Source organism: Trichosurus vulpecula, chromosome 4 (genome assembly GCF_011100635.1).
Source record: "Trichosurus vulpecula isolate mTriVul1 chromosome 4, mTriVul1.pri, whole genome shotgun sequence".
Taxonomy (NCBI): domain Eukaryota; kingdom Metazoa; phylum Chordata; class Mammalia; order Diprotodontia; family Phalangeridae; genus Trichosurus; species Trichosurus vulpecula.
Window position 1 is genome coordinate 129,259,593 of NC_050576.1, and position 13,417 is coordinate 129,273,009.

Here is a 13,417-nt window from a genome sequence, read left to right on the forward strand (position 1 = left end):
GCTAAACTGTTTATTGCTTACCTATACAATTCTTGCAGATCGGATGCTAAGGTGCCAATGTCCACATATTTTCCACATTCATTACTGCTCAGGTACTAAAACATAAAATTTGAAAAATATAAACATGTGATCTTTCTTCTTCAATGATTAAAATTCATAAACTGGTTATAAGGGATCATGATCACAATATGGCATAGTGTAAAGAGTATCTTATCTGGAACTGAAAGACCCAGGATCTACCTCCTACCCCTTAATTCTCCTAGTAGACAGTTTCTTCATTTGCAAAATTCATAGCTTACACTAACTAACTTCTAAGGCCTCTTTCAACGAAAGATATACATATAATCAGTTCAATATTCTCTCCCTCCCTCTGGCCCCTCCTCCACCTACTAAGAAGGCAAGCAATATGATAACCATTATATGTGTAGTCATTCAAAACATAATTCCACATTAACCAGGTTGCAAAGACAAAGTAAAACAAAAGCTTCAACCCACACTCAAGAGTTCCTCAGTTCTCTCTAAACTATTTTAATAACCAATCTTTTCTTCCTATTCTCTGGTGTTGGAAAACGAGGACTTTCTCCTTGCCAATACTAACCCTGGACTCTCATCCTGTCTCATCCAGAAGCTTACTGCTTTGATCATTTCTCTCACTGAATTTTCTTATCTTTTTTCCTATTAATACTACTTGTTTTTACATCACATTCATTTCCTAATATATCCCTCCCATTCCTTTACCCAGTGATCTCTTTTAACAAAGATTTTTCCTTAAAGAACAAAATTAACGGATTAGTAGTTTCTGATAATATACACCACATTCCATACCCACAGTGCCATGGTGCACCACCTCTGCAATGAGAATGCCAAGCCTAGAATCAGGAAGACATGAATTCAAATTCCGCCTCAGATACTTATTCACTGTGTGTACTTGGGCCAAGTCATTTAGCCTGTTTGCCTCAGTTTCCTCACCTGTAAAATGGGCATACTGATAGCACCTACCTCCCAGGGCTGTTGTGAGGCTCAAATTGTAAAGTGTTCAGCACAGTGCCCGGCACATAAACACCATATAAATTTTAACTACTGTTAATATTAATTTTCAAGCTCTCTTTATTCTTCTGTGCCACCCACAAATAGATCCATGTTCACTTGTCCCTGACATCTCCTCAAGCTACTGTCTTTTCCATGCTTCTCACGATACTTCCCTCTCCTCTGTAAGGGGGGAAAGAGAAGGTGTTTGAGGAGGGAGAAATCTTTTTCTGTTGAGGGGATCAAGGAAGGGATAATTAACAAGCATTTACTAACCACCTCGCATGTCAGGCCAGGCACTGTACTAGAGAGAAAAGACCTCCTAGAGAAGGCAAAATTTTATTTGGGTCTTACTACAGAAGTCAGGAGACAGAGTAGAGAAATGGAGGATTTTCCAGGCATTGAATATCGAAAAAGGAATTCAGAAGACAAGGCATGAGGAGATGGTTGTGTTATGTGTGAGAAGATCGAATAGGTCCCTGTTGTTGGATTATTAAAGAGTGAATGGAGTAAAATATAAGAGAACTGAAAAGATAGGAAGGGCCCCAGGTGTAAAAGGCTTTAAATGCCAAATAGATTTATATTCATTCCTAGAGATGTAATAGGGAGTCACTGGGGTTTCTTGAGTAGGAGAGTAACATGATCAGATCTATACTTCGGAAAATCATTTTGACAGTTGAATGGAGGATAAATTGGAGAGGGGAGAGATGAGATAAGGGGACCAACAAGGCGGCTCTGGAAGTAGTAGTACTACTGTAATGAGAGTAGGCACTATGTGAGCATAGAGAGGGGGAGGTCTATGAAGATGTTGTGAAGGCAGAAATGACAAGATTTGACAATAGAATGCCTATACCCTGTGAATGCATGTGATGGGTCACAGGTAATATAGAGGTTACTAGCCTGGGTGACTGGGAGGATACTGATACAAATAAAAGGGAAGTTTAGAGGTGGAGTGAGAATGGGAAGGGAAATTCTGATTTAAACATGTTGGGTTTAAGATTCAATTTGAAATGTCCAAAAGGCAGCTGGTGATATGGGATTAGAGCCCAAGAGAGAGATGGGGCTGAATATATAAGTTTGGAATTATCTGAACCTATGTGATCACCAAGCAAAATAGCACAAATGGAGGAGAGAAGCTGGCGCAGGACAGAGCCTTGGGAAACATCCACAGATAATAGATCTAGCAAAGGAGACTGAGACAGACAGAGAAGTCAAAGAGATAGGAGGGGACCAAGAACCAGGAGAAAGCAATGCCATGAAAACCTATAAATAAGAGAATATCCAGGAGGAGATGATAATACTGTGTCAAAGGCCATAACGAGATAAAAAATGAGAAGGATTTGGTAATTGCTAACTTTGGAGAAAGCAGTTTCATTTAAATGATGAGGTTGTGAGCTAGACATCAAGGGGTTTAGAAGCCAGTGAAAAGAAAGGAAGTAGAGGCACCTACTGGTGCATGGCTTTCTGAAGTTCAGCTGAGAAGGGGAAGAGAGGAAGGGGTCAGTAGCAGCATTGTAGAACTATGAGTTTGGTGGTTGTATTTTTTAAGGATGGAGTAAGTATGGGACTATTTGTAGGCAGCAGGGAAGGAACTGACAGAAAGATAGAAAGAGAGAAGGAAGAAGAGAAAGGGGGAGAGGAGTGAAGGAGATAGATCAGGGAAGGGAGGAGAGTGGGAGAGAGGAAAAGAGGGAGGGAGAAGGAAGGAGGAAGGAAGGGGGGAGGGAGGGAGGGAGAGAGGGAGGAGAGGGAGGGGAGGGGGGAGAGAGGGGAAGAGGGGGGGAGAGAGAGGGGGAGAGAGAGGGGGGAGAGAGAGAGAGAGTGAGACTGACTCTGAAGATTGGAAAAGGGTGGGGATAATATGCCAGAGAGGTCAGGAGAAGATGGGATCAAGGGTGTATACAGAGGGATTTACCAAGAAAAGAGACACCTCTTCGCCAGACAAAAGTCAAGAAGAAGATACTGGGAGATGTCTGAGTGATTTAAGAGGACAAGTAGAGGGAACTCTTGGAAAATAAATCTTAATTTATTTTGGTGAGGTATGAAGCAACTGACTGGAACTGAATAGACCGAGAAACTGACAAGGAAGTATCAATTCATATGCTGAGGGTGCCTGGAATAAAGATAAAGTTGCAATGGAGAAAAAGACTATGTGAGTCTGTGCCTACAGAGTTCACTGAGGAAAAAAAGGAGAATGTCTCAGGTACAGTGTATGAATTAGATGATAAATATGGATAATGTGAAACTCAAACGAGAGGCCTGAACCACGGTAGTGGCAGTATGAGAGAGAGGATGTTGCACAGGTGAAATCAATTGGCCTTGGAAACATACAGGATAAGGGGTGGAGGTAGAGGGATAGAAAAGTGGTGAGGTGAGGATGATACCCTAGGTTATGAGTCTAGGTGACTGGGAGAAATGGTGGTAATAATACAGTAATAAAGAAATTAGAAAGAGGGGAGAGTTTGGGGAAAAAGATGATGAGTTCAGTTTTGGACAAGTTGAATTTAAGCTGTCTATGTTCTAGATGACCAACAGGCTATTGGAGATGGCAGAGAGTTTTCAAAGGCTGGACAATTAGATCTAAAAACCATTCAGCACGAAGATGATAATTGAACCCAGGGGAGCTCATGAAATCACTAAGGTAGGTCATAGATGTGGAGGAAGAAAAGACCCAGTACAGACCCTCGGGAGATTCCCACAGTAATCGGACCTCACCCTTAAGATGCAACAAAAGATACGGAGAAATCTCGAACAGAAAAGAATCAGGAAGGAGAGATTAGGGTCAAAGAAGAGGGGGTATCAAGAAGAAGGTAAACAGTGTCAAAGTTTGGAGAAAGGTCGACGAAGGATCAGGACTGAAAAAGGACTGAACAGTTTCAAAGAGAATGAGAGAAAAAGAGCTGGAGCTCCTCTGCAGGAGGTATTCTCAAGGACAGACGGATATCCGTAAAATATATCTAATGGAAAACAGAATAAGGACTTAAGTTCTGGATGCCTCCCCATTCCCCTTCTACATAGGACGATACGGAGAGCCAGAGAGGTTCGCCGACTCGCCTATGGTCAGTGATGGCACAGGGACTCAGACCTCGGTTTCCTGACTCCTAATCTATCGCTCTTCCTGTTCACCCCAGCAAAACCCTAAGTACGTGGAGGCACTGCCCAACTTGGGAGCGCACAGACCCGGCTGCTGCTCACGTTTCTGGGTCCGGTACCGCCCCAATCACTACACCGGTGGGGGTGGAGGGGCTCCGCCTAGCCGACCCTCCCCACATGGTCTTGCTTCTCCCTCTCACCTCGCGACATTAAAAAGGTGAAACCTCGGAGACTAGTCTTTGAGGCATCAGCTGGGGAAGCGAGGGCGGCCACGGGGCTTTCCTGGGGGAGGCGGGGGGGGGGGGGGAGGTGTGCAGGGAGACCAGGGGGCCCAATATGCGTGAGCAGAAAGGCCGCGGGTGGAACCGGGAGGCGCGGAGCTGCTTGGAAGCGAGAGTGGACGGGTGTGCCGACGGGTCATACCTGCACGATGCGCCTTTTCAGCTTTCGATCCACGTAGGTGACGACTCGAGGTTTCATGTCTGAAGAAATCTCCAGACTAAGACGCCCAGGTCTCCAACAGGAAGCTGGGGACCTCGCCGCTGGAACTGCCCTGGAGAATGCCTGATTCACTTGCCGAGCTGTTAGACCTCATCGATCCCATCCACCTGTGGCACTCTTCTTCATAACATGTTTTTATAATGATGATACAAATGAACTCATCAAAGAAGGAGTGTAAACCTGACACCGTATAGTCAGTTTCTAATTTTTTTTTTCCCGTAAGGATTTTGCCAGAACACCCTGAACATAAGGACCCTGGCGGAGCGGTCTAAGCCTATTGGTTGCAAAACCGGAAGTTTCCTATTGTGAAAGAGACATGAAGACCTAGGATTCCTCGCGTGCTTTTACCTGGTTCCATGTGTTCTGATTTTGCTTTCCTGAGTGGTGCATCGACGTTAGTTTGTAGTATACATTTTTGTTATTTATAGGCGTACTTTATTCACAGACACAGGTCAACTCAGAATTTTGCAAACAAGATAGCGATTTAAGGCAATTTAATCAGATAGTTCAAGCTAAAAAGAACTTGCTTTTCTCCATCATTATTTAGATTATTAAGACCACAAAGATGCTTTTTCTCCTTCCCCTTACCCCCACCATTTATTCTCTTGAGGGGACAAAGAAGATTTATTGAGAAAATCCAATTAGTTGTTTCTTTTTGTTAAGTGAGTAGCTGGAGCCTACTGGATAAAGAACTGGTCCAGAAGTGAGGAAGATGTGAGTTCATGTCCCCTGGTACAATACTGACTTTGTGATCCTGAGGAAGTCACTTAAGCACCCTCAGCAATTTTTTAGATGTAGACCTGAATTATCTGAGGGAGTTTCCTTACTTGAGAGTTCCTTTTACCAAAGAAACCCCAAGTCCAGGCCTTATCCCCTAGTAGAGAATACTAAGTAATGTATTAAGCAGCCGATGTACTCCATATGGCCACCCCCACCCGCACCCCAGAAGAGTAACCAAGTTCAAGGTACTCAGGAAATTTCCATCTACTAACAGCTCAGGTGCCTCACCCTATATTTCCTTTTTCTTTAGTCATCCAGAGAACACAATTAGTCCAAAAGACAAGTTTTTAATAAAATAGGATAGTAAGAAAATTGACAGTAGAACATTCCGCCCTGCCCCCCCCCCCCATAAACCTATGGCATAGCCTTCTACCAATATACATTCTATCAGGGGGACAGCAAGTACACATAGAGAATACAAATAGGTGACACATAAAAGAGGAACATATGAAGGGACAAATTTAATGTGGGAAAACTACTTATATCTTCTAGAAACATTATACTTTTCTCACTAGGCCTGTGCTCATCTGGTTGTGGCATTTACTCCATAGATCCTTTGTAGTCCTACAAAAACTACTGGGCATATGGTCTCCACTGGCATATTGCTTTAATTTTTTTTTTATTATGAACTTAAATGCCAAAACAAAGGAGCATCCACGTACACGAAAGATCACAAAAGAGTATTCTGTGTGTCACTATTTCTTACTTCTTTCTTTTCACTGACTGTCCTCCATGTCTAAAATGCTATTACGTACTTTCACCTCCTGGCTTCCCTGTAGCTTTCAAGATTTAGCTCAAATGCCAACTTAGACATTTTCTGATCTCTCCCTCCCCAATTCCACTCTACACCTAGTGCTGCCCTTAGAAATTATCTCCTATTTACATTCTATATATTGTGTTACACATAATAGTTGGCACGTTGTCTCCCCATTCAGAATGTGAACTCCTGGGAAGGGACCCTGTTTTCACTTTCTTCATCTTTTCAACATTTAGAATGGTGCTAGGAAACTGAATTGCTTCCATTTAAATTGTCTTACGAAGATTCTTAAGATCGACTGGCAGGATAAGATACCAGACACTGAGGTCCTTTCTTGAGCTGAACTGCCAAACATTCAAACTCTGCTACAGAGAGAATAATTCCAATGGCCTGAATGCCAAACATATTTTTGCCTAAAAGATTGTTTTATGGAGAACTCAATAGGCAATCACTCACACAGAGGTCAGAAGAAGTGATACAAGGACACTCTCAAGATCTCTCTTAAGAACTTTGGAATTGATTGTGTGACATGGGAGACACTGGCACAGGATTACTCAGCTTGGCATGCCCTCATCAGAGAGGGTGCTGTGCTCTATGAGCAAAGAAGAACTGAAGTAGCCCAAAAAAAACTCAAGATGCACAAATGTAAAGAATCCACCCCAAATGTTCACATCGACTATTTGTGCCTGACCTGTGGTAGAGCCTTCCGAGCTTGTATTGGTCTGATAAGCCATGGTCTGATGCATTGTAACTTGACTCTTAATAGTGATGTCACTTTGGTCCTCTTTGAGAACAAAGGACAACAACAACAATTAAACACTTCTTGAAAGATTAAATAAAAGAAATTCACATTTACTTCCAAAACTATTTTGTTCTTTACTTCCTTCTAAACTTCTTTCTGTTTTCTGTATTTAAAAAAAAAAGTGTTTAAATGGTCTTTTTAAAAAAATCACTATTGCTGATTCTCCTTCTCCCTCCACCCCCATTAAAAAACCAAGGTGGGGAGGGGATAACCCTTCTAACAAACATAGGCATTGGTCAAGTCCTAAAATGTCTATTTTCTTCTTATCCTTGTATCTCTCTCCTCTGTGTCAGGAAGTGAGTAACGTGCTTCATCATAGGACCTCTGGAGACATAGTTGTTCATTACATTGATCAGAGTTCTTAAGTTTTTCAAAGTTGTTTTCTTTACAATGTCATTTTTCTTATATAAATTGTTCTAGTTCTACTCACTTCATTCTTCATCAGTTCATACTACTACTCGTATCATCTCTAATTTCTTCATTTATTATAGTTCAGCAATATTCCACTATATTCATAAACCTGACCTGGCTGCACGCCTTTGGACTTCTCTATTATGCTCCCAGTAATATTACACTATATTAATAAATCATAATTTGTTCATCCATTCCCTGAGTTAAGAAGTGATCTAAGGCACACACACCCCCACCCAAGCCCTAGGAATTTCATCATCTGGCAAAGCTATCAGCCTTGGTTCTCAATGTTTCATCAGTACCCTCAGAATTCTCTGCCCCTCTGATTGGAGGGTAGAGTGAAGAGCTCCTCTCAAAGTCTCCATTTAAGGAAAGTATCCAGTACAGTGATCTTGTAATTTCTCACTGGATTACACTCCTATGGACTTGAGTTACTTTTTAATTGGTCTCCCTGCCTGCATAATAGTGGCCAACATTCATATATTGCTTTAAGGTTTGCAAAACACCTTCCATTTATCTTTATATTTGATTCTCATAACCCAATAAAGTAGGAGCTATACACTATCTCATTTTACGGATGAGGAAACTGAGGCTGACAGAAATTAAATGACTTGTCTAAGGTCACACAATTAGTGATTATCTCAGGATTTGAACTCAGGTCTTTATGATTTGAAGTGCATCTTCCACACCATTGCCTACTATATGACAGGCACTGTACTATGTAAACAGGTGATGAAGGACCTGAGTTAAGGTGGTAGTTGCGTGAATAAAGAGAAGAGAATGGATATGGGAGATGTAGAGGTAGAAACATCAAGATCTGGCAACCGATTGGATAGGGGGCTGGGAGAAGGGAAAGTAAAGAGTTAAAATTTACTAACCTTGGAAACTGAAAGAACAATGGCTCCTTCAAAGGAAATAGAAAAGGTTGGATGAGGGGAGGAATTCAGGGAGAAGATAATTAATTCTATTTTGAATATGTTGAGTTCCATAGGATTACAAGACATTCAATTTGAAATATTCAATAGGCATTTGGTTTTGTGGCACTGGATCTTAACACAGCTGCTAGGACTGGATATAAATGTATGAGTGTTCTCTACATAGAGATGATAATTAATTGGTAAATGATGAAGTTACCAAGTAAGAAAGTGTAGAGAAAGAAGAAAAGACAGTCCAGGGACAGTCTTAGGGACAGTTAGAGGGTTTGATATGGAAAATGATCTAGCAAAGAAGACTCAAAAGGGGCAGTCATTCAGGTAGGAAGAGAACCAGGAGAGAAGAGTGATACAAGCAACCAGAGAGTAGAAAGTGCCTAGGACCTGTGTGGGATGGATTTTATGAATCCAAAAATTAACAACAGAGGCATCTCAAGGTGAAAGTAGAAAGGAAAATTTATTACGATCCTGCAGGAAAGGGCCACCCGGACATCGAGAGGACTTGGGGGTCCTCTCAGTGTCAGAGCGCACTGGACACAGAAAATTGGGGTGTTTATATAGGTCCCTAATCGCAATTCCCCCTCCCCACCTCCTTCCTCTCAGCTTGCAGACGTAAGCCTTGAGGGTACAATCTAGACGCGATAAATCTACCCAGGGACAACTGCAAGGAACAAACAGTATGGTTATTTTTTACAAGCAGGAGACAGTCATAAACCTCCCACCATCCTTATTTCATTCTACTATCAATCTCAAGGTAGTAAATCTGTCTTAAATGACAATGACGATTAAACAAACAGTTCGGTTATCGGTGACAGGCAGGAATTAGTTGTTAGTTACCTAATCCTGCACATCTATATTGCACCTGGCTTTTCGGCTTTCCATCCATTCTTCCCCAAACAGAGGTTCTCTTATCTTGGGGTCAATGTACAGGGGGTGAGTGTCCTGTGTCTTATCCTTATCCTCAGAGAATTTTATAGTTGCTGACTTATTCACCTCAACCCTTCTTTCTTCCAGGCCTCTCGCCATTAGGTAAATACACAGGACCTGTTCTTAACCTCGGGGGCTTTATGGTCACTAGCTAAGCTTGTGGAGGGGAAAACATCTGAGTAGAGATAATGGCTTTACAGAAAGGAAAATATCTAAGTAGAGAAATGGGACTCACTATCCTACTTATTTCTATTTATCTAATTTGTTCCCTTTTATGAGAGGTCTTCACTCGTCCCACACAGACCCTCCTCTTTTATTTGCTCAATGAAGACCTCTCACGCCAATCTTGATGTATTTTCTCCTAGAGCCTAATTAGCCTATTTAGGATATAAATTGGGGTTCTACACCCTCGGCTCCCATTTTGAGCCCAAGTAGCTGGTCTATAAGTTTGAATGATCCTTTCTGGGGTTCACTCATTACCCCTTTAAGTAAGTACGAGAAGGACTGATTGACACATTGATAAATCAAAGGGGCAGTCCCCTTTATCAATACAGATACAGACACCCAAAAGAAAATAATGATGCAATTGTCCCTTTAAGATTCAAAAAGTCTTTTCCTATACAGCTGTCTGGCATCATCAATGAAGTCCTCTGGCCCTTGGTATTTGTTCCACCCGTCTCCTGTCAGCATCTTCTTCTTCTTGTCTTCTTGTAGGAACCAGCTTCTTCCATTCATCTACAAAAGTTACCTCAACACAACTTTGAGTTATCATTTCTATAACCTTTTAGTCATGCCATGTTTCCTTGATGACATTTACAAAATAAACCACAAACCATTCCTTTAACATGACTAATTGTAACAAAACTTTAGACAAGCTTGATGTTAACCAAATAATATTCTCACAAGCACTTGATCTACTCCTTCTTTCTTCCAAGAATTAAAAGACCCCAACTTCTACAAGACCTTATACAAGGCCCTTATAAACTACCCTTAATTTATATGGGACCACACACAGGAACACTAGTCCCAGTCCTATAGTAACCTAAGATGTTCCTTAATCAATTATTTTAATAAATCTGTTACTATACTTACAAAACTTTCTGATTATAGAAATTTGCCACCAAGAGATCAGGAACTTATAGTCTAGTTTCCTGTCAACTCCAGGTAGAAGTTATGTCAAACTGCAAGCTGCATTGAGCCAGGCTCAAAGTCTGCCAAGCTTCAGCTAAGGGATCAAGTCAAGAGGGTCCCACCTCAGCACAGGCTGAACAGTTGCTCTCTTAACTTTACCATGAAATCATACCTGCAGTCCACGCCTGTCCTTCACAGGGCTGCTGCTGCATCATAGATCAGTGGCTCAGACAGCCTTCCTTGATATTCACACCTGGAGTTAGACTCAGAAAAACAGTCAGTTAACAGTCCCATTAAGTCTCTGAATGGCAAGTTTCAAAAATCAGTTTCTTAAGGAACATCTTTAAAGTGAGCCTTAAGTAGCTTGCATGCATTTTCTCCCTTGTTCCTAAAATCTTCCCATTAAGATTATAAGTTATTGTTCTAACACATTTGCATCAGTTTCCCAGACTCTTCTATTCTCCTCTAACTGTGCCTGATCTGAAAGAATGAGATATTCTTCAAAAACTGAATCATATAAATATGATAGGTTCAAATATTAACTTCATCTTTACATTTTGGACCATGGAATGAATTCAAATTCAAACAACCACATTTAACTTGTTCATCAATGCAAAAATATTCTCTTAAAGAGACTTACTCATTGAAATTCTTTCTCCCAAACTGGAAATGTCTCTGATTTAATTCCAGTAATTAATTACACCATTTGTCTTAATACCCAATTGCTCTTACATGACCTTAAAACGTTTAAGGGCCTTACTCCACATAGATACAGAGTAACTTTAAATCCCAGCCTTAATCTATGGGATAATGATTCAACCTTACATTTGTATCTTTATTTTACAAACTTCTAAATTATTCCCATTAATATTTTCAAAGAATATTATCTTTCATATGACTATACAAGAGCACCAATTTACCCAATCATTTGAAATTACTGGATAATTCTTACTTAATATAACTTAGTACAATCACTCAAATTTGGTTTTCCATTTTTGAAACTTCAGAGAATTTCAGTTTATATATATATATATCACCTGTTGTTTTCTATCCCTACCTAAACCTTGTACCTGGTATAAGAATCTTTAGAAATGAGCTCATCTATCCTTTTTAAACTATCAGACAAATACCTTAATAAAGGAGAAATAATCTTGCTTTTACCATTATCTTATACAATTTGTGCAAAAATCCAAATTTAAAATCTATTTATCAAAGCATAAACCAATAATATACATCTGTATATAATTCTTAGAGAAATCAATCTGATCCTGTTAATTTTCTCAAATTTTGCTTTCCTATTTAATTAGACATCTATCACATTACATCTTTGTCTAATCATTTCCTCCTTCTGTAGGATGTTATCTCTATATGATATTTATTTGGGGAAATATAGGTCAAAATTGTAAGCTATTCATTCTTGCATCCCATTATAGTGACTCAGAGATATTCCAGTATCTATCTATTATCTAACAGATATAGCATTGTTTACAAAACTTCTTGACAACATAAATTTGCTATGGAAGAAAAGAGGGACAATGTCATATATCTTAACAGACGGCACTAGATGCTGAAAGCAGGGCTTAGGAGTAGTTCTCAACCTGTAGTGCATGTCATTCTACTATTGGCTTTATGGCACCTATCCCTGTAACCAGAGCTTAAAATAATAGTAAATCGAAGTCCCATAGAATCTTAAATAGCAAATGAATGTCCTTCAGATAGTACTGTCCCAAATTTCATTGAGCTAATAATTATCAAATCAATGTACATATCTTTTCTGTCTTCTAAAATACTTCCTCATATTTTCTCAACATAACAACTATGTAGGGGACAGGAAGGGCTTGAGTAACTCCCATTTGTCCCCAGACCTTCTTATATGCCTTTTGTATTTCCAATCAAACCTTTATTTATCTTTTCCAAATCTCTCAAACCCATTATTCAGCTTTCCTTTATGTTTCAACCATAAGACAAAAATAGCTCATAAATTAGTACTTCTTACTGACATAACTGTCTATACTGGAATCCCATTCCAGCTTCCTATACAAAACAAAGAGGTTAATGATCAACCTCACAGGCTGATGGATTTATGTCCCTGCTTACTCATTCTGGAGGAAAGGGACACTTTTAGGAATTAAATCTTATACACACTGGTAAGCTCTAACTTGCTTAAAATCACAAAAATACTTTTCATCCTGATGTTAAAAGGAATACTCACTAAACTTTTCTGAAGAAAATTATTTGGAAAGTTTTAAAATGATAACATCTCTTTTTTCTTTCCTTAAAGCAAATTAACCCTTAAACATTAGAATTCATTAACTAAGTTGGTGGAAGATGTCCTCATTCTCAAATATTTATACAGAATTCCTAGATATTATAAAGTTCCTTAGTTAAAAAGATGTTGCAATGTGGAGGACACTTAGTTTCTTAAATTAAGAACATACCCAATTAAATTAGCCTTATCTTTGTTTCAGTTAAACCTCAATTTCAATTCTTAATATAACAACATCCAGATTATAAGAGGAATTGTTTTTTTTTTCTAACAACATAGGTCAAATCAAATCTGGAGTCATAATCACTAGTGTTAACATTTTAATTTCTAAGGCCCAATACTCTTAGCATTGTAAAGATTATAAAATCACATTTCTTAACAGTTTATAATGTATCCTGAATTGACTGAAATTGCAAGAGGAGATTCTTGTTTAAACAGGGCCTGTATAAATACTTGACTATAGCAAAAACAATTTTAACTGAACTTCCTTTTAGATAAAGACAAAACTTGGATTTCTTAGGTTATAGCAATTGTCCAACTTCTTAACCTAATACAATTCTAACAAATTTCAGATTATAGAAACATCAGTCTCATTACCAACACATGGAGATTTAAAAGTAATATTACTTGCTCATAACCAGATATAACAGTTTCAAACTATCACATTTTTATCATACCCTTTTTAAAGACCAATTCATATGCATGACAAAATTTAGACCTCACAAGGGTTTCTCAAATTTACAGCTTAAGAGAACTATAAAAATACAATTTAGAAATAAGATGACTTCAAT

General features: G+C 39.4%; 1 protein-coding gene across 1 annotated transcript in view; it reads right to left on the minus strand.

Moving 5' to 3' along the window:
• The window catches only part of NVL (nuclear VCP like), a 97,618-nt gene extending 92,951 nt beyond the window's left edge, over positions 1-4,667 (minus strand). Inside the window, exons 1-2 of the mRNA XM_036757012.1 lie at positions 4,543-4,667; positions 22-95 (exon numbers count right to left, since the gene is read on the minus strand). Coding sequence (XP_036612907.1) covers positions 22-95; positions 4,543-4,599 — 131 coding nt within the window. The 5' untranslated portion in view covers positions 4,600-4,667. The remainder of the gene's footprint in view (positions 1-21; positions 96-4,542) is intronic.
• Positions 4,668-13,417: the final 8,750 nt, after the last annotated feature.